The sequence below is a fragment of the Eschrichtius robustus genome, chromosome 1 (assembly GCF_028021215.1).
Source record: "Eschrichtius robustus isolate mEscRob2 chromosome 1, mEscRob2.pri, whole genome shotgun sequence".
Lineage (NCBI taxonomy): Eukaryota > Metazoa > Chordata > Mammalia > Artiodactyla > Eschrichtiidae > Eschrichtius > Eschrichtius robustus.
The window spans coordinates 48191166-48213559 of record NC_090824.1 but is presented as its reverse complement, the minus strand read 5'-3'; the positions used below and the strand labels follow the sequence as shown (position 1 = coordinate 48213559).

The window sequence follows — 22394 nt, the reverse complement described above, 5'->3', positions numbered from 1 at the left end:
ATGGTCAACTAATCTATGAAAAGGAGGCAAGAATATACAATGGAGAAAAGACAGTATCTTCAATAAGTGGTGCTGGGAAAACTGGACAGCTACATGTAAAAGAATGAAAGTAGAACACTCCCTAACACCATACACAAAAATAAACTCAAAATGGATTAAAGACCTAAATGTAAGACTGGACACTATAAAACTCTTAGAGGAAAACATAGGAAGAACACTCTTTGACATAAATCACAGCAAGATCTTTTTTGACCCACCTCCTAGAGAAATGAAAATAAAAACAAAAATAAACAAATGGAACCTAATGAAACTTAAAAGCTTTTGTACAGCAAAGGAAACCATAAACAAGACAAAAAGACAACCCTCAGAATGGGAGAAAATATTTGCAAACGAATCAACTGACAAAGGATTAATCTCCAAAATATACAAACAGCTCATGCAGCTCAACATCAAAAAAACAAACAACCCAATACAAAAATGGGTGGAAGACCTAAATAGACATTTCTCCAAAGAAGACATACAGATGGCCAACAAACACATGAAAAGCTGCTCAACATCACTAATTATTAGAGCAATGCAAATCAAAACTACAATGAGGTATCACCTCACACCGGTCAGAATGGCCATCATCAAAAAATCTACAAACAATAAATGCTGGAGAAGGTGTGGAGAAAAGGGAACCCTCTTGTACTGTTGGTGGGAATGTAAATTGATACAGCCACTATGGAGAACAGTATGGAGGTTCCTTAAAACCTAAAAATAGAATTACCATACGACCCAGCAATCCCACTACTGAGCATATACCCAGAGAAAACCATGATTCAAAAAGACACATGCAGCCCAATGTTCATTGCAGCTCTGTTTACAACAGGTCATGAAAACAACCTAAATGCCCATTGACAGACAAATGGATCAAGAAGATGTGATACATATATACAATGGAATATTACTCAGCCATAAAAAGGAATGAATTTTTTGGGGTCATTTGTAGAGACGTGGATGGACCTAGAGACTTTTATACAAAGTGAAGTAAGTCAGAAAGAGAAAACAAATATCGTATATTAACGCATACATGTGGAATCTAGAGAAATGGTACAGATGAACCTGTTTACAAGGCAGAAATAGAGACACAGATGTAGAGAACAAACATATGGACACTCGGGGGGGAAGAGGGGGTGGATGAATTGGGAGATTGGGATTGACATATAAACACTAATATGTATAAAATAGATAACTAATGAGAATCTGCTGTACAGCACAGGGAACTCCACTTTGCTGTACAGTAGAAACTAACACAACATTGTAAAACAACTATATCCCAATTAAAAAAAAGAGTAGAAAACCCAGAAATAGACCCACAAAAAATGCCCAAATGATTTCTGACCAACATGAAAAATCAATTCAATGGAGAAAAGATAGCCTTTTCAACAAGTAGTGCTTGAAGAAATTACACATTGATAGACAAAAAGAGAACAATGACCTAAACTTCACACCTTATTCAAAAATTAACTCAAAGTGGGTCATAGACTTAAATGTTAACATGAAACTATAAAACTTTTAGGAAAAAAAATGTAGGAGAAAATCCTTGAAATCTAGGTGTAGGCAAAGATTTCTTAATTTGACACCAAAAGCAAGATCCATAAAATGAAAAGTTGATAAATTGAACTTCATCAAAATTAAAAACTTTTACTCTATGAAAGCTCTGTTAAGAGACTTAAAAGGCAAGCCACATAGTGGGAAAAAATATTTACAAACAAAGAATATATAAAGAATACATAAAGAATTCAAAACTCAACAGGAAAAAAGCAAACAATCTATGGGCAAAAGACATGAAAAGACATTTCACAAAAGAAGATATACAGACGGAAAGTAAGTACATGAAAAGGTGTTAAACATCATTAGCCATGAGGGAAATGCAAATTAAAACCACAATGAGCTATCATTAAACACCTATCAAAATGGCTAAAATAAAAAATAGTAACAACACCAAATTCTGGAAAGAATGTGGAGAAACCAAATCATTTTTGCATTACTGGTAGGAAGGCAAAAGGTACAACTACTCTGGAAAACAGTGTGACAGTTTCTTTAAAAAATAATGCATGCCAGTAATCAAAGCAGTGTGGTATTGGCACAAAAACAGACATATAGATCAAAGGAACAGAATAGAGAGCACAGAAATAAACCCATACACCTACAGTCAATTAATCTTCAACAAAGGAGGCAGAATATACAATGGAGAAAAGATAGTCTCTTCAGCAGGTAGTGTTGGAAAGCTGGACAGCCTCATATGAATCAATGAAATTAGAACACTCCCTCAAATCATATGTAAAAATAAACTCAAAATGGTCTAAAGATATAAATATGACATGACCCCATAAAACTCCTAGAAGAGAACATAGATAAAACATTCTCTGACATAAATCATACCAATAGTTTTTTTAGGTCAGTCTCCCAAAGCAAAAGAAATAAAAGCAAAAATAAACAAATGGGACCTATTCAAACTTAAATGCTTTTGCACAGCAAAGGAAACCATCAATAAAATGAAAAGACAACTGACAGATTGGAAGAAAATATTTGCAAATGATGTGACTGATAAGAGATTAATTTCCAAAATATACAAACAGCACATACAACTCAATATCAAAAAACCAAACAACCCAATCATTAAATGGGCAGAAGACCTAAATAGACACTTCTCCAAAGAAGACATAGGGAGGGCCAATCAGCATATGAAAAGCTCAACACCACTAATTATTAGAGAAATGCAAATCAAAACCACAATGAGATATGACTTCACACCTGTCAGAATGGTTATCAACAAAAATTCTACAAATAATAAATTTTGGAAGGGTGTGCAGAAAAGGAAACCCTCCTGAACTGTTGGTGGGAATGTAATTTGGTGCAACCACTAAGGAAAACAGGAAGGAGTTTCCTTAGAAAACTAAAAATAGAGCTACCATATGATCCAGTAATCCCACTCCTGGGAATACATCTGGAAAAGATGAAAACTCTAATTCGAAAAGATACACGCACCCCAATGTTCACAGCAGCGCTATTTACAATAGCGAAGATATGGAAGCAAACTAAATGTCCATCAACAGATGAAAAGGTAAGAAGATGTGGTATATATATATATATATATATATATATATATATATACACACACACACACACACACACACAATGGAGTATTACTCAGCCATAAAAAACAATGAAATAATGCAATTTTCAGCAACATGGAAAGACCTAGAGATTATCATACTAAGTGAAGTAAGTCAGACAGAGAAAGACAAATATTATAGCGGAGACCTTCAATATGGTGGAAGAGTAAGACGTGGAGATCACCTTCCTCCCCACAAATACATAAAAAATACATCTACATGTAGAATACCTCCTACAGATCACCTACAGAACGCTGGCAGAAGACCTCAGACGTCCCAAAAGGCAAGAAACTCCCCACGTACCTGGGTAGGGCAAAAGAAAAAAGAAAAAAGAGACAAAAGAATAGGGACGGGACCTGCACCACTGGGAGGGAGCAGTGAAGGAGGAAAGGTTTCCACACACTAGAAGCCCCTTCGCAGGTGGAGATGGCGGGTGGCGGAGGGGGGAAGCTTCAGAGCCATGGAGGAGAGCGCAGCCACAGGGGTGCAGGGGGCAAAGCGGAGAGATTCCTGCACAGAGGATCGGTGCTGACCAGCAATCACCAACCCGAGAGGCTTGTCTGCTCACCTGCCGGGGCGGGCGGGGCTGGGAGCTGAGGCTCGGGCTTCGGTCGGATCCCAGGGAGAGGACTGGGGTTGGCGGCGTGAACACAGCCTGAAGGGGGCTAGTGCGCCACAGCTAGCCGGGAGGGAGTCTGGGAAAAAGTCTGGAGCTGCCTAAGAGGCAAGAGACCAATGTTTCCGGGTGCGCGAGGAGAGGGGATTAAAAGCGCCACTTAAAGGAGCTCCAGAGACGGGCGCGAGCCGCAGCTATCAGCGCCGGACCCCAGAGACGGGCATGAAACGCTAATGCTGCGGCCGCTGCCACCAAGAAGCCTGTGTGCGAGCACAGGTCACTATCCACACCCCCGACCCCGGGAGCCTGTGCAGCCCGCCACTGCCAGGGTCCCGTGATCCAGGACAACTTCTCCGGGGGAATAAGGAGCCCTCAGGCTGTTGCAACATCATGCCGGCCTCTGCCACCGCAGGCTCCCCCCACATTTCAATTATGACTACCATACCCCTCCCTCCCCCCAGCCTGAGTGAGCAAGAGCGCCCTAATTAGCTGCTGCTTTAACCCTGTCCTGTCTGGGCGGGGAACAGCCACCTGAGGGCGACCTACACACAGAGGCAGGGCCAAAACCAAAGCTGAACTCCAGGAGCTGTGTGAACAAAGAAGAGAAAGGGAAATTTCTCCATGCAGCCTCAGGAGCTGTGGATTAAATGAACTTCATGTACCCTGCATCTGTGGAATACCTGAATAGACAACAAATCGTCCCAAAATTGAGGCAGTATACTTTGGGAGCAACTGTAGACTTGGGGTCTGCGGTCTGTGACTGAGTTGTTTCTTATTTTTATGTTTAGCTTAGTTTAGTTTATAGCACTTGTTATCATTGGTGGATTTGTTTATTTTAATAATTTTTTTTAATTTTTAAAAAATTTTTACTTTTTGTTTTCTTTCTTTTTTCTCCCTTTTCTTCTGAGCCATGTGGCTGACAGGGTCTTGGTGCTCCAGGCTGCTGTCAGACCTGAGCCTCCAAGGTGGGAGAGCCAAGTTCAGGAAACTGGACCACCAGAGACCTCCCGGCCCCATGCAATATTAATCAGTGAGAGCTCTCCCAGAGATCTCTGTCATAACACTAAGACCGAGCTCCGTCCAACGGCCAGCAAGCCAAAGTGCTGGAAGGCCCATGCCAAATAAGTAGCATGCCAAATAATAAACAACCCCACCCATTAGCAGAGAGGCTGCCTAAAATCATACTAAGTTCACAAACACCCCAAAACACACCACCGGATGCAGTCCTTCCCACCAGAAAGACAAGATCCAGCCCCACCCAACAGAACACAGGCACCAGTCCCCTCCACCAAGAAGCCTACACAAACCACTGAACCAACCTCACCCACTGGGGGCAGACACCAAAAACAATGGGAATTACGAACCCGCAGCCTGTGAAATGGAGACCCCAAACACAGTAAGTTAAGCAAAATGAGAAGACAGAGAAATATGCAGCAGATGAAGGAGCAAGGTAAAAACCCACCAGACTAAACAAATGAAGAGGATATAGGCAGTCTACCTGAAAAGAATTCAGAGTAATGATAGTTAAGATGATCCAAAACCTTGGAAAAAGAATGGAGAAAATACAAGAAACAAGGACCTAGAAGAACTAAAGAGCAAACAAACAACGATGAACAACACGATAAATGAAATTAAAAATTCTCTAGAAGGAATCAATAGCAGAATAACTGAGGCAGAAGAACGGATAAGTGACCTGGAAGATAAAATAGTGGAAATAACTACCGCAGAGCAAAATAAAGAAAAAGAATGAAAAGAATTGAGGACAGTCTCAGAGACCACTGGGACAACATTAAATGCACCAACATTTGAATTATAGGGGTCCCAGAAGAAGAAGAGCAAAAGAAAGGGACTGAGAAAATATTTGAAGAGATTATAGTTGCAAACTCCCCTAATATGGGAAAGGAAATAGTCAATCAAGTCCAGGAAGTGCAGAGAGTCCCATACAGGATAAATCCAAGGAGAAACACACCAAGATACATATTTATCAAACTATCAAAAATTAATACAAAGAAAAAATATTAAAAGCAGCAAGGGAAAAGCAACAAATAACATACAAGGGAATCCCCATAAGGTTAACAGTTGATCTTTCAGTAGAAACTCTGCAGGCCAGAAGGGAGTAACAGGACATATTTAAAATGATGAAAGGGAAAAACCTACAACCAAGATTACTCTACCCAGCAAGGATCTCATTTAGATTCGTTGGAGAAATTAAAAGCACCACCAAACCAGCTTTACAACAAATGCTAAAGAAATTTCTCTAGGCAGGAAACACAAGAGAAGGAAAAGACCTACCAAAAAAACCCAAAACAACTAAGAAAATGGTAATAGGAACATATATATCGATAATTACCTTAAATGTAAATGGATTAAATGCTCCAACCAAAAGACATAGACTGGCTGAATGGATACAAAAACAAGACCCATATATATGCTGTCTACAAGAGACCTACTTCAGACCTAGGGACACATACAGACTGAAAGTGAGGGGATGGAAAAAGATATTCCATGCAAATGGAAATCAAAAGAAAGCTGGAGTAGCAATACTCATATCAGATAAAATAGACCTTAAAAAAAGGACTGTTACAAGAGACAAGGAAAGACACTACATAATGATCAAGGGATCAATCCAAGAAGATATAACTGTAAATATTTATGCACCCAACATAGGAGCACCTCAATACATAAGGCAAGTGCTAACAGCCATAAAAGGGGAAATCGACAGTAACACAATCATACTAGGGGACTTTAACACCCCACTTTCACCAATGGACAGATCATCCAAAATGAAAATAAATAAGGAAACACAAGCTTTAAATGTCATATTACACAAGATGGGCTTAATTGATATTTATAGGACATTCCATCCCAAAACAACAGAATACACTTTCTTCTCAAGTGCTCATGGAACATCCTCCAGGATAGACCATATTTTGGGTCGCAAATCAAGCCTTGGTAATTTTAAGAAAATTGAAATCAAAGCATCTTTTCTGACCACAATGCTGTGAGACTAGATATCAATTACAGGAAAAAAAACTTTAAAAAATACAAACACATGGAGGCTAAACAATATGCTACTAAATAACCAAGAGATCACTGAAGAAATCAAAGAGGAAATCAAAAAATACCTAGACACAAATGACAATGAAAACACAATGACCCAAAACCTATGGGATGCAGCAAAAGCAGTTCCAAGAGGGAAGTTTATAGCAATACAATCCTACCTCAAGAAACATCTCAAATAAACAACCTAACCTTACACCTAAAGCAATTAGAGAAAGAAGAACAAAAAAAACCCCCAAAGTTAATGGAAGGAAAGAAATCATAGAGATCAGATCAGAAATAACTGAAAAAGAAATGAAGGAAACAACAAAGATCAGCAAAGATCAATGAAACTAAAAGCTGGTTCTTTGAGAAGATAAACGAAATTGATAAACCATTAGCCAGACTCATCAAGAAAAAGAGGGAAAAGACTCAAATCAATACAATTAGAAATGAAAAAGGAGAAGTAACAACTGACACTGCAGAAATACAAAGAATCATGGGAGATTAGTATAAGCAACTATATGCCAATAAAATGGACAAGCTGGAAGAAATGGACAAATTCTTAGGAAAGCACAACCTACCGAGACTGAACCAGGAAGAAATAGAAAATATAAACAGACCAATCACAAGCACTGAAATTGAGACTGTGATTAAAAATCTTCCAACAAACAAAAGCCCGGGACCAGATGACTTCACAGGCAAATTCTATCAAACATTTAGAGAAGAGCTAACACCTATTCTTCTCAAACTCTTCCAAAATATAGCAGAGGGAGGAACACTCCCAAACTCATTCTACAAGACCACAATCACCCTGATACCAAAACCAGACAAAGATGTCACAAAGAAAGAAAACAACAGGCCAATATCTCTGATGAACATATATGCAAAAGTCCTCAACAAAATACTAGCAAACGGAATCCAACAGCAGATTAAAAGGATCATACACCATGATCAAGTGGAGATTAACCCAGGAATGCAAGGATTCTTCAATAAACGGAAATCAATCAATCAATGTGATACACCATATTAACAAACTGAAGGAGAAAAATCATATGATCATCTCAGTAGATGCAGAAAAAGCTTTCGACAAAATTCAACACCCATTTATGATAAAAACCCTCCAGAAAGTAGGCATGGAGGGAAGTTACCTCAACATAATAAAGGCCATATATGACAAACCCACAGCCAACATCGTTCTCAATGGTGAAAAACTGAAACCATTTCCTCTAAGGTCAGGAAGAAGAAAAGGTTGTCCACTCTCACCACTATTATCCAACATAGTTTTGGAAGTTTTAGCCACCGCAATCAGACAAAAAAAAAGAAATAAAATCGGAAAAGAACAAGTAAAACTGTCATTGTTTGCAGATGACAAGATACTACACATAGAGAATCCTGTGCTACCAGATGCTACCAGAAAAGTACTAGAGTTAATCAATGAATTTCGTAAACTAGCAGGATGCAAAGTTAATGCACAGAAATCTCCTTCATTCCTATACACTAATGACGAAAAATGTGAAAGAGAAATTAAGGAAACACTCCCATTTACCCCTGCAACAAAAAGAATAAAATACCTAGGAATAAACCTACCTAAGGCGATGAAAGACTTGTATGCAGAAATCTGTAAGACACTGATGAAAGAAATTAAACATGATAAAAACAGATAGAGAGATATACCATGTTCTTGGATTGGAAGAATCAACATTGTGAAAATGACTCTACTACCCAAAGCAATCTACAGATTCAATGCAATCCCTATCAAACCACCAATGGCATTTTTCACAGAACTAGAACAAAGAATTTCACAATTTGTGTGGAAACACAAAAGACCCCTAATAGCCAAAGCAATCTTGAGAAAGAAAAATGGAGCTGGAGGAATCAGACTCCCTGACTTCAGACTATACTACAGCTACAGTAATCAAGACAGCATGGTACTGGCACAAAAACAGAAATATAGATCAATGGAACAGAATAGAAAGCTCAGAGATAAACCCACGCACATATGGTCACCTTATCTTTGATAAAGGAGGCAAGAATATACAATGGAGAAAAGACAGCCTCTTCAATAAGTGGTGCTGGGAAAACTGGACAGCTACATGTAAAAGAATGAAAGTAGAACACTCCCTAACACCATACACAAAAATAAACTCAAAATGGATTAAAGACCTAAATGTAAGGCCAGACACTATAAAACTCTTAGAGGAAAACATAGGCAGAACACTCTTTGACATAAATCACAGCAAGATCCTTTTTGACCACCTCCTAGAGAAATGGAAATAAAAACAAAATTAAACAAATGGGACCTAATGAAACTTAAAAGCTCTACACAGCAAAGGAAACCATAAACAAGACGAAAAGACAACCCTCAGAATGGGAGAAAATATTTGCAAATGAAGCAACTGACAAAGGATTTATCTCCAAAATATACAAGCAGCTCATGCACTCAATATCAAAAAAACAAACAACCCAATCCAAAAATGGGCAGAAGCCCTAAATAGACATTTCTCCAAAGAATATATACAGATTGCCAACAAACACATGAAAGCATGCTCAACATCATCAATCATTAGAGAAATGCAAATCGAAACTACAATGAGGTATCACCTCACACCGGTCAGAATGGCCATCATCAAAAAATCTACAGACCATAAATGCTGGAGAGGGTGTGGAGAAAAGCGAACCCTCTTGCACTGTTGGTGGGAATGTAAATTGATACAGCCACCATGGAGAACAGTATGGAGGTGTCTTAAAAAACTAAAAATAGAACTACCATATGACCCAGCAATCCCACTACTGGGCATCATATACCCTGATAAAGCCATAATTCAAAAAGAGACATGTACCACAATGTTCATTGCAGCACTATTTACAGCAGCCAGGACATGGAAGCAACCTAAGTGTCCATCGACAGATGAATAGATACAGAAGATTGGCACATATATACAATGGAATATTACTCAGCCATAAAAAAAAGCGAAATTGGGTTATTTGTAGTGAGGTGGATGGACCTAATCTGTCATACAGAGTGAAGTAAGTCAGGACGAGAAAAACAAATACTGTATGCTAACACATATATATGGAATCTAAAAAAATGGTTCTGATGAAAATAGGGGCAAGACAGGAATAAAGATGAAGATGTAGAGAATGGACTTGAGGACACAGGGAGGGGGATGGGTAAGCTGGGACGAAGTGAGAGAGTAGCATTGACATATATACACTACCAAATGTGAAATAGATAGCTAGAGGGAAGCAGCTGCATAACACAGGGAAATCAGCTCTGTACTTTGTGACCACATAGAGGGGTGGGATAGGAGGGTGGGAGGGAGGGGATATGGGGATATATGTATACATATAGCTGAGTCACTTTTTTATATAGCAGAAACTGTATAACAATTGTAAAGCAACATTAGAATACTCCTTAACATTGTAAAGCAATTATACTCCAATAAAGATTTTTTAAAAAAATTTTTAATAAATATATAAAAAAAGAAAGGAGAAAATAATTCTTTTCACTGTGAATATTAAGGAAGCTTCCAATCTATAAAGAGATATTTAGGCAAGGGTCTCCCAAAATAAATGTGCACAGAATTTTAAAGGTATTTTTTCCAATATTAAGCAGAAAAAGATATAACCACTTTATACCTAGATTGCTATCTTTACTGACAATTTTCTTTGAATTTTATTTTATTTATTTACTGACATTTTTATCTTACAAATGCCATAGATATTTTTTCTAGGAGAAAGATATTTTCCATTACTTCCATAATTAATTTAGATATGGTGAGTCCCTCTCCTGGGAATAATGGTTTTTTTTTCAGTGAGAAATAAACAACACTGGCTATATCTGCAAAGGACCACCAACTGAGAAGATACTGAGAGGTTTCTGAGATTTGAGATCAGGGCAGATTTTAATCATTTGCTATGCTACTTTGGGAACTTGTTAGTGAATTTCTCCAAAGAAGATATAGAGATTGCCAACTCATCATTGACATCAGTATATACAATTACATTTAAGAAGCTTTATTTAGCCAAGGCTAAAATCCTAATCATCACCACCCAGAGAAAAGCATAACAGACTAAATTACAGACTAATCAATCTTGAGTTACTGAGGTTGCTCTGAAGTTGATCACACTGGGAGGGGAGACCAGAGTGTCCCAAGAAGGTTACTTGGTATCACGACCTAGGCAGGGTTGGTGCAAGGAAGACCCAGCCATCAAATCTGGCTGAAAGCCAACCTGGCAGTGCTGAGAGTATTAGTGTACAAGATCAGTAATTATAGATCAAGATGTTGTGGAGAAGGATGGGGAAAATACGATTAAGTAAGGCATTTGGTATTAATCAAGGCTAAAACATAGAGCATCTTTGAACCAGAAGACAGTGGAGAGTTCCCTAATTAGACCTCTCATTGAATCAGGAGGCTCCTCTCCCAGATTCCCAAAAGGTGGCTATCTAATCTGAAGACCACAAAACCAATAGAGCACAAGGAATAAGCAACAAATTCTCCTCATGTCCCTTGAGCTTTTTAAAAAATTTATTTTGTAGATTGACTGAACAAACATCCAGCATCCTGAGTGTGGCTGAAGAAAATCACCCCACTGCACAGATTGGTGCCCCATCAAAACATCTGTCTCTAACCCTTGCTGGGCCCTCAATACTACATGACCAGCCTTCTTATAGCCTCTTCCCTCTCTCTCTGCTACTCTCCTTGAAACCTATCTTCAACCTCATTGCTCTTCTAACACCCTCACGTTACTCGCAGCAGATGAACTCAGCTTCCACTGTATACCATCCAATGGGGTGCATCCCAGATTCCTGAGCCCCAACAATCAAGTTTACACAGTTGTATCTGGTTTCGCCACCCCATCAGCATGGAGGAAGCATTTGCCTTTACAAGCCTGGCTTTTTCACCTCTGCTCTGATTTCCATTCCCTCCCTCCTCAGGAGCCTTCCTTTAGACATCAGCACCTTGCTTTTGTGTCTTTAACGTGTCTTTTCTGCTGGTGTTTCCGTCAGCATTAAATATGTGCTTTGACCTTCTCATATTTAAAAAAAACACATTTGACCTACATTCCACTCTACTTAGCATCATCTCTTTCCTTTCATATCAAGCCTCCTGAAAGCTTTATTTATGCCTGTTTTCACTTCCTCAAGTCTCATTTACTCTTCAATCCCTTGTGATCTGGACCCAGTCATTCCCTCCCGCCCCCAGCCACTACCACCAAAGCTGCTCTGGCAAAGCAGTTTACTGAGATCCTTCTTGTTGAATCCAATAGTCTTGTTGTTTGTAGCCCTTTTATTATTTGACCTCCCTGCAGCATTTGTCGTTGTTAAATAATATCTCCTTTTTGAAACTCCACCCTCCCGGGCCTTGCATGATTCAACTTCCTCCTGATTTCTTTCCTATCTTTATTGTGCTTATTAAATACATGGGTCCTGATTCAACGCAACTGTGAAAAAAATTACAACATTCATGAGACAACTGAAAATCTGAACACTACTTTTTTTTAATACAAAATACACATAATATGTATTCATATATATGTAGAAAAAATTCCAAAGGCTATGTATCAAAATATGGACAATCATTATCTCTAGGTACATCACATTATCGACATTCTATATATTCTTTAGGCTGATGTATTTTCTATAATAAACATATTTCATTCATATTGCATTTGAAATAAGAAAATGTTAAAAATCATCTTTTTTTCTGAGGGAGATTGGGGAGGGCTCTAAGAATAAAAAATAAAAATCAGTCAAAATGTCCTTACAAATCTTCCAAATCCTAAGCCACAAAATATCTATATTCCACATACTCAAGTTTTAATAAATCTTGCAAACAACCTTTATGCCCTCAAACATAAAAGTCCCCATTTTAGACAAAGGCAAGCTCTAGGCTTTTCATTCAGGCCAAGCCCCACCAAGTCATTTCTGTTGGAGCTTCTGATTCACGGGGCTGCCATACAGAGAAGATTTCCTATAGGTTGACACCAACTCTAGCACAGTCATATGCTTTTCACGTAGTCATTCACAACATCAGCTGAATACCTATGCTGAGCAAAGCATTACACAGGGTGCGTCACAAGTTATAGATTAATTAACACCACACACGACTGCCTCAAGTAGCGTACAACCTCGTGGGGAAACGGCACGGACACGAGGCAGAACAAAGGGCACTAACAGAGAGGAGAGTGTATGGAGAGAGCTGATAATATTTCACACTGGTATACAAATATTTTCAAACAAATCAACAAATACTTGGAAATGTATAGGTAAAAAATGAAGTGCTCTTTTTCACTTTTCATTCATGTCTGGACTCTGAAAGTAGTTATCTCTACAACGCATTTGCCACTAAATCATACGCCAGGTTCTCCTATATTAGTATGTAACTTTTCATATAGGAATATTTAGTCTTCATTTGAGGGCAGACATTTTTGTGCCCACCACTTTCCCAATGTATCAGACAGAACAGACACTATAAATATTTCCAAAATGAACAAACTGAGCCAGCTCCTAGAGCTTCCCTCAGTAGCCTGCCACACTGTATCAGATGAAGGGTATCACCCAGATATGGCACACAGAAGCACGGCCCAGGTTCTGCCTAACGTAGAATATTTTTCCCTTTTAATTCCACAGTCATGAAAAGCTAGGCAAGGCAGAAACAGAGAAAAGCTCAAAGAAGAAAAATTAAGTATTTATAAGCAAAATCACTTCATATTAAGAAAGTCTGAGTTTTATTTAGCATTTTATCTGAGGCGCTGAGAGTAAAGGAAGAAAATGAAGATCAATCCCACATTCAATTTTAAGGAGTCTTGCAAAAATGAAAGCACACAAACTGTAACAATCTTGCAAGTATGAAATGCCTTATGTTTACAATACACAAAAAATACTATAGGGGCTTCCTATCAAAAGGAGATAGTCTGAGTATCTGCAAAGTCTTTCCAATCTGAAGATTCCAACACACGTCGTTCTGCTGTTTTTCCCAATTCCAACGTAGAACTCTGGACAAAACAAACAATACAAAAAGCTTTTCTAGGCCAAGGACCCTCTGAGGGAGTGTGATATCGGCCAAAACAAACAATACAAAAAGCTTTTCTAGGCCAAGGACCCTCTGAGGGAGTGTGATATCGGCCCTGAGAAACAAGTCAACTGGCCTAGTGTTGGGACCAACATAAAATGCTACCTAGGGGCTTCCCTGCTGGCGCAGTGGTTGAGAGTCTGCCTGCCAATGCAGGGGACACAGGTTCGAGCCCTGGTCTGGGAAGATCCCACATGCTGCGGAGCAACTGGGCCCGTGAGCCACAACTGCTGAGCCTGCGTGTCTGGAGCCTGTGCTCCGCAACAAAAGAGGCCACGATGGTGAGAGGCCCGTGCACCGCGATGAAGAGTGGCCCCCGCTCGCCGCAACTAGCGAAAGCCCTCGCACAGAAACGAAGACCCAACACAGCCATAAATAAATAAATAATTAATTTAAAAAAAAATGCTACCTAAAAAGCTGAAAGCCTCAGCATTTACATCTCAGACTAGATCAAAGAGATGATTCTCTTTAAACTACAATTTCATGATTATATAGAAAATCACTGTTCTTCAGACAATAAATTCATACTATACTACTAAGTATTTTAAGGTGATTTTTACCTCTTTGTAAAGAAAGGGTCAAAATAATAATTAGGATTTTTTTAATGAAAAACAAGGTTCACTCAAAGTTAATAAAACGAATCAGTGACCCAACTATATGTACCCTCAAAATAATTAATTCTACCCAGGCTGTCAAGATAAACAAATGAATAAAAAAATTAGAAGCTTATACACAAGAAGATATTTTTAAACTATAGACATCAAAAAAAGAAAAAGTGTTTTAGACATGTAGTATTTCCCTAGAAGAGCATTTCCCTAGAAGAGCATTTACTACAGTTATTACATAGTAAGCAAAGTAAGAATTGCAGGAAAAAACAACCTAAAAATTGGTATTAAATTTGTTTAATATCTTTAATAATTCTATTATTTGTAAATCCTTCCATAAAAAGGGCATTACAGTTCTTCAGTTTATTGCAAACATATCTTTAAAAAAAAGTCAGCCCTACTGTTGAAGCTATAATACAAATTTTTAAATTATTGGCACTATACTAAAAAGCACAATGGAGAACATCTTATTTAAATAAAATGAGGATGATACTTCACTGGGGAATATAGCCAACAGATTTTTTTCTCTCTCCATATCTACATCCAACGGTGGTGTTTTATAGGCAAATTTTAAGCAAATGCAAGTTTTTAAAAAGTAATGAAAGCCAGTTTTGCTCAGGAATACTATTATACACAGATCATATAGATTGTTTTATAGCAGATACTAATCTGCCAAATTTCAGATGGCAAAATGCTAAGCAGTGAGTTTGGTACTGTCCAGCTAGTTGTTTCTTGTCATCCTGGAGAATCTGTCAATGCGTAATGTTTTTTGTTTGTTTGTTTGTTTGTTTTAATAAGCTTTTTGTGTTTTTTTTAAGTATTTTAATTTATTTATTTATTAATTTATTTATTAATTAATTTATTTATTTATATTTTTGGCTGTGTTGGGTCTTCGTTTCTGTGCGAGGGCTTTCTCTAGCTGAGGCGAGCGGGAGTCACTCTTCATCGCGGTGCGCGGGCCTCTCATTATCGCGGCCTCTCTTGTTGCGGAGCACAAGCTCCAGACATGCACGCTCAGTAGTTGTGGCTCACGGGCCTAGTTGCTCCGCGGCATGTGGGATCTTCCCAGACCAGGGCTCGAACCCGTGTCCCCTGCACTGGCAGGCAGATTCTCAACCACTGCACCACCAGGGAAGCCCATGGGTAATGTTGAGACCATCTTGTCACCACCATTTCTCTTCTCAGAGGTGACTCCACTATGATAGAACATTCATATCCTTAAGATGCAAGGCCTAGCAAAAAACCACCCACAAATCCACTGGATATCACAATGTTCTGTTTAACAAATTCTGTTGCTTCTTCTATTATATTGTTGATTTCAGGTGCTGCCTTATTTGCTCGTTTCTTAATCTGTCTTTTTGCTTTGTTTACATCTTTTTCAACTCTCTTCCAGTCGATCCGCACATAGCCACTGTGACTGGCAATCTGAAGGAGAAGAAAGCCACCACCTACTGCAGTTGCTGCAAGTTTTCCAACTTTCTGGAACAAAAATCCCACACACCAGCCACTCACTCTACCCATTACAATCTGGGTGGCTACTGAGTATTTTTCTACCATAGGTCCGGAACTGTGGCCAAACACTCGATTCCACCAGTGGTGTCTTCTTGCATACTCAGTTAAATACAACACTGCGTAAGAGTCATCATCACTTTCATATGCTTGGGGAGGGGCGTTCCAGGTCTCCATGATCTACTTTTTTTTTTAAATAATGCAAGCTGCTCAAAACCAAGATAATGACTTTTAATATGAGAGTACAAGACTTTTAGTTATATAACAAAGATGGGGGTAAGGGGCCTGAGACAACACCTAGCCCAACTTCCTTCCATCAGACCCATTTTATAGATTAGGAAATGGAGGCACCAGGAAGTTAACTGAATTACCCAAGAACATATAAATAGTATTTACCTCTTACCTTTTATGAACACTTACTCTTTATGTGATTATATTACGGAATTATTAACTTATTAAAGTATGAAAATGGTATTGTGGCTATACTAAAAAATCTTATTTATTGGAGATAAATACTGAAATATTTGTGGATGAAATGATGTGATGGCTAATATATGCTTCAAAATAAGATAGAAGTGAGGTGAATGAATGAATAGGTGTAGATGAAACAAGATTGACCATGAGTTGCTAATTATTGAAGTTGAGTGATATGTGTCTAGGATTTCATCTTACTCCTCCCTCTTCTTTTACATGTGTTTGAAATTTTCAATCATTAAACAATTTTTTAAATAAAAAACTCTATAGTGGATTTTGTTTTTGACTATGATAGACTAAATGGTACCTGTGGTAAACAAGCATAAAACTAGAAAAATATATGAAACAATCATTTCAAATGTTGGACAAGAGGCAGTGCAGGATTGTGATCCCTGATGGAAGGGAAACAAATGATGTAAGTAGCACAATCACCCTTGTTTTCTGACCGGAGATAATTTTCCTTACCATGATGCAAGGATGGGGAACCCAAACAGAGCTGGTAGTCTCACTGAGCTGAGGAAACATAGTTTAAAGTTCAAAGGTGTTGAGATGAATGGAATTTTCTCAGAAAGAAGGGAGCTTCACAAAGATAATCTAGAAATCTGCATGAAGTTCCCCTGATAACTTCTACTGAATTCTTAGCTGATCTTGCACAGTCCAAGACTCCTGAAGGCCAAGCAGGAAACCATCACAGGGGTCCTGCAGCTTACACAGGGCTGGGATACATGGAATGCTAACCAGTAGAGAGGAGAGACCCCTGGTACTCAGTTGATAGCCAAGAAAGGCCACACCTTAGTACAATGGATATTCTAGCTCTAAAATAAAGACTAGATCTGCCCTAACCAAGTTAAAAACAAGATTCAAAAGTACTGTGTCAATTCACAAGTAAATTAACTGCCATCAGAACAAAATTCAACACCATCTAAAAGAAGACAATAAAATCTAGGCACTTAACAATATACTATACACAATCCAGCATAAAATTTAAAATTATCAGGTAGAAAAAGATCTCTCTGTACTTTTCATTCAATTTTTCTGTAAGCTGTTCTAAAAAACCACTTGGTATTGGGACACCATCAATATCAAGTGATATAGCATATGTGTAATTGGGTTTATAGGATAGAGTGAGAAAGAACTCTATCCTATTAACTATCAACTCTATCCTAATAGCTCTATTATTTGGAGGAATAATGCCTGATTTTTTTCTTCAAATTTGACGGAAAATATCAGCACACAGCTCTAAGAAGTACAACAAACAACAAGAAAGATAATCACAAAGAAAATAACATCAAGACTCATTGTAATTACATTGTTGAAAACTAATGATAAGAGAAAATATTTAAAACAGCCCAAGATGCATTACATACAGGGATCTATGACAAGAATTATGACTGACTTGTCATCAAGAACCAATGCAAATCAGGAGACAATGGAATGACATTTTAAAAAATTACTAGAGGGGGAGGAAAAGGGGACCCATCAACATTTATTAACCTGTAATTGCATATCCAGCAAATATCTCCTTTAAAAAATGAAGGTGAAATAAAGACATTTTCTTACCAGGAAACCTGCACTGCAAGAAGTGTTGAAGGAAGTTTAGGATGAAGGAAAATGACATCAGGAAGGAAACTTGGATTCATACAAAGGAATAAAGAGTACATGAAATGGTAATATATAAAACAGAAAAATCTATTTTTGAGTCTGAAAACATAATACATATCTGAAAAATCCAAATGTAGATATTTTAGGCTGTCAGTATATCAATGGCCACCGTGGCTTTCCAATTTTGTGCTTTAAAAAAATTACAGCATTGGCCTTCTGCCAAGTGAGATTACAGTAAGAAGACTGTGGTCTATGAGGAAGCAGGTTCTCACTAGACACTGAATTGACCATCACTTTGATCTTGCACGTCCAGCTTGCAGAACTGTAAGAAATAAATTTCTGTTGTTTATAATCAAAAAACAAATTTACAGCTTTCATTAGATTGTGTATGAAAAAAACTGGTCATGAAATATTAATACATGGCATTTAACTAGTGCAATCTCTGTTATACCATGCTTCTCTTTTTCTGATTCCTTTGGATAACTTATTAGAATATTTAAAAAGAAGCAGAAGTATAATAGGTTTATGTTAGCATTTAAATAATATTTTGATAATAATTTCTTCTCTTTTTATAATCTCCTATTGATTTACCTACTATATCATTCTTCCCCACTCCCACCCCCAGCCAACCTGCTGAGTTCAATTTTCCTCATATGTACTTTCAAACTGATAATTAAAAAGAGGGTATAAAAACAGTGTCAAAAGAAAATCTAGAAGGTGCTCGCTTCAGCAGCACATATACTAAAACTGGAATGATACAGAGAAGATTAGCATGGCCCCTGCCCAAGGAAGACATGAAAATTCGCGAGGCATTCCATATTTTTCAAAGAAGACATACAGATGGCCAAAAAGCACATGAAAAGATGCTCAACATCACTAATTATTAGAGAAATGCAAATCAAAACTACAGTGAGGTATCACCTCACACCAATCAGAATGGCCATCATCAAAAAATCTACAAACAATATATGCTGGAGAGGGTGTGGAGAAAAGGGAACCCTCTTGCACTGTTGGTGGGAATGTAAATTGATACAGCCACTATGGAGAACAGTATGGAGGTTCCTTAAAAAAACTAAAAACAGAACTACCATATGACCCAGCAATCCCACTACTGGGCATATACCCAGAGAAAACCATAATTCAAAAAGATACACGCACCCCAATGTTCAGTGCAGCACTATTTACAATGGCCAGGATGTGGAAGCAACGTAAATGTCTATCAACAGAGGAATGGGTAAAGAAGATGTGGTACATATATACAATGGAATATTACTCAGCCATAAAAAAGAACAAAATAATGTCATTTGCAGCAACATGGATGGACCTAGAGTTGTCATACTGAGTGAAGTAAGTCAGACACAGAAAGACAAATATCATGTGATATTGCTTATATGTGGAATCTCAAAAAAGGTACAATTGAACTTATTTACAAAACAGAAGTAGAGTCACAGATGTAGAAAACAAACTTATGGTTACCGGGAGATGGGTGGGGGAGGGATAAATTGGGAGATTGGGACTGACATATACACACTATTGTATATAAAATAGATAACTAATAAGAACCTGCTGTATAGCAAAGGGAACTCTACTCAATACTCTGTGATGGCCTATATGGGAAAAGAATGTAAAAAAAAAAAAGAGTGGTTATATGTATATGTATAGCTGATTCACTTTGCTGTATACCTGAAACTAACACAACATTGTAAATCAACTATACTCCAATAAAAATTTTTTTTTAAAAAGGTAATTAAGGTAAAATAAGATCATATAGATGGGCCTAACTCAATAAGACTGGTGTCCTTGAAAGAAAAAATTAGGACATAGAGACACACAGAGAAAAAAGTCATGTGAGGACACTGGGAGAAGAGTGCTATCTACAGGCCAAGGAGAGGGGCCTCAGAAGAAATCAGCCCTGCTGACACCTTGATCTTGGACTTGTAGTCTCCAGGATTGTGAGAAAACGAATTTCTGTTAAGCCATCCAGTTTGTGTACTTTGTCATGGCAGCCCTAGGAAACTAATACATCCTCTAAGAAAGAAACTAATACACCCTCTAAGAAAGAAACTAATACAAGATAGTACATCAAAAAAAAAAATCTAGAAGGAAGAATAATATGTATTTCTACCTAAGTTCTTTCTGCAATTTGGGTTACAGGCATATATATTTTTTTATTGATGTAATTATGCTATAACTTTGTATCCCACTTTTTTACTTGACACTATACTGTAATTAGTTTCCATTTTTTATATATCTGTGTAATATTCCATGCTTTAGCTTTTATTCTTTTATTTGTTTTTTTAAGTACTTTATTTCAGTTTGGACATTTTGGTTGAAGAGTGGGTAGTTTTAATGGATAACTCTGTGTTCATGTGTTTTTGGTTTTATTTATTTTTGTGTGAATGGTCTGTTTCTGATATCAGACTGGTACTTGCAATATCTCTTTGCAACTGAACAATCATTCACATCACAGAGGTTTATTTTTTCAACTTTCTCCCTTTTCTTGCATCTCATCCCCCAAAAGTATAATCTCATCCATCCCACAGGGTCCAGTTCAGATCTTAACCTCTTTACTGAAATTTATCTGAACTTCTTCTCGGATCCTCTGTAGTGCAGGATGTATAGTGATATTCAATAAATACGTGTTGACTTAAAATGAAATTGAATCTGGGGCTAGTCATTTATAACTCAACAAAAATTAGTTTAATAACATTATTTTATTGGAAGTTGTGAAGGTTTGAGAAAACTGTAATGATTTAACCATTAACTTTATTTTCCTTTTTGTGTATGCAAAGGAGTATTATATGTAAAAAAAATCTATATAAGCCCAATTCTAAATGATTTAAAATTTTTAATTAAATGAAAGCAGTGTAATATAATTTAATTGACATGATTTTTTCATAGTGGTACAAAAATAATCGTATATTTTATAATCTATAGCATCTTGAATTCAATAAATACACACTTGGGGTCAGATGTGGTGGCAAGGAGAGTATATATTCTGGCTACCTGGGAGGTTAGAGAGGAAGACCCAGGGAAAAGGAGAGGAGCACAGAAATGAGAAATTGGAAGATGTCAAAAGCAAATGTCAAAACGTCGTGTCAGGACAGTTCTGTATATTCCACAGAGTTAACACCAAATTACATACTCCCTTGCATGATTCCCTCATAGTCCTTGTGTGCTAGTTCTGTCTTCCCAACCAGATCATACATTTTGCAAAGGGAAAGGTGGTGTAATCTTCACCCGTAGAGCTGGCAAAGCACTTGAGCTGCAAACCTCGGCTTGGTGTTTAGTGATTGTGCATTGTTTCATCTAAACGTACACCCATCAGAAAGACATTTCTGTTTTGGACTCTAACCTGAAAATCAAATTATCCTTTTATTTTTCTGGTCTTATGAGTTAATATGAATCAGAATCTTATTAGTATATAAAAGATGCTATTCTTTACTTAAGACCACTCTGCTAACTAGACATCCCACGGACTGCACTCTCATGCTTATTTATGAATATGTGAATATCACAAAAGGAAACCAACACAACTTTGCTAATGACAATATATAAGCTGATGCTAACAAAGAGGAATGGAAATCTTGAAGTTTACCCCTTAATTCTCTAATGGCCCTTAATTCTCTTATGGTATATATAATGAAAAAACCTTAGTCTTCCATCTGCCTATGTAGGGAAAAACCCAGTTCTTCCTACTGTGTGTTTCTTTCCTATGTGTCTCCCTTACTAGGTCCCACAGAACACTTCACTCTGGTCACCAACTGTGTGGAGGTTTTTCCCCACATCAAGCAATTCTCCACGATACCAGCTGTGTGTTCTACAGTCTAACTCAGTTCTGACACTGCTTACCTGGACTTAGCATCAGATCCCTCAGGTTAAGGGCTCAGTCCCACAAGATTGCCCCTCCCACCACACTTCAGATGCCAATCACTAGTAGGTCCCCAGGCTACCCACAACTTCTGTCTGAGTTTGCCTACAAATCAGAGGTTCCAGTGACCCCCTCCTCAGGTTTGATTAATTTGCTGGAGCTCACAGAACTCAGGGAAACACTTACTTACATTCACCAATTTCTTAAAGGATATAATAAAGGACAGATGAACAGCCAGAGGAAGAGATACATAAGGCAAGGTCTGGGAGGGTCCCAAGCACAGGAGTTTCTGTCCCCATGGAGTTGGGGTGCATCACCCTCCCTTATAGATGTGTTCACCAACCTGGAAGCTCTCCAAACCCCATACTTTGGGGATTGTATGGAGACTGTATTACATAGGCATGATAGATCATTAACTCTATTTTCAGCCCTTCTTTC

The 22394-nt window shown here is 37.9% G+C and overlaps 1 protein-coding gene and 1 non-coding gene across 2 annotated transcripts; one reads left to right on the top strand and one right to left on the bottom strand.

Annotated features, from left to right (window-relative positions):
• Positions 1–15718: 15718 nt before the first annotated feature.
• On the bottom strand, positions 15719–16186 carry LOC137752912 (FUN14 domain-containing protein 1-like). Its single transcript, XM_068527830.1, has one exon. The coding sequence runs from the start codon at positions 16184–16186 to the stop codon at positions 15719–15721; it is 468 nt and encodes a 155-aa protein (XP_068383931.1).
• A 2616-nt stretch (positions 16187–18802) lies between these two features.
• Positions 18803–18909, top strand: LOC137776578 (U6 spliceosomal RNA). The gene has a single exon (XR_011076258.1). It is a non-coding gene; the product is annotated as a U6 spliceosomal RNA (small nuclear RNA).
• The last annotated feature ends 3485 nt before the right edge of the window (positions 18910–22394 follow it).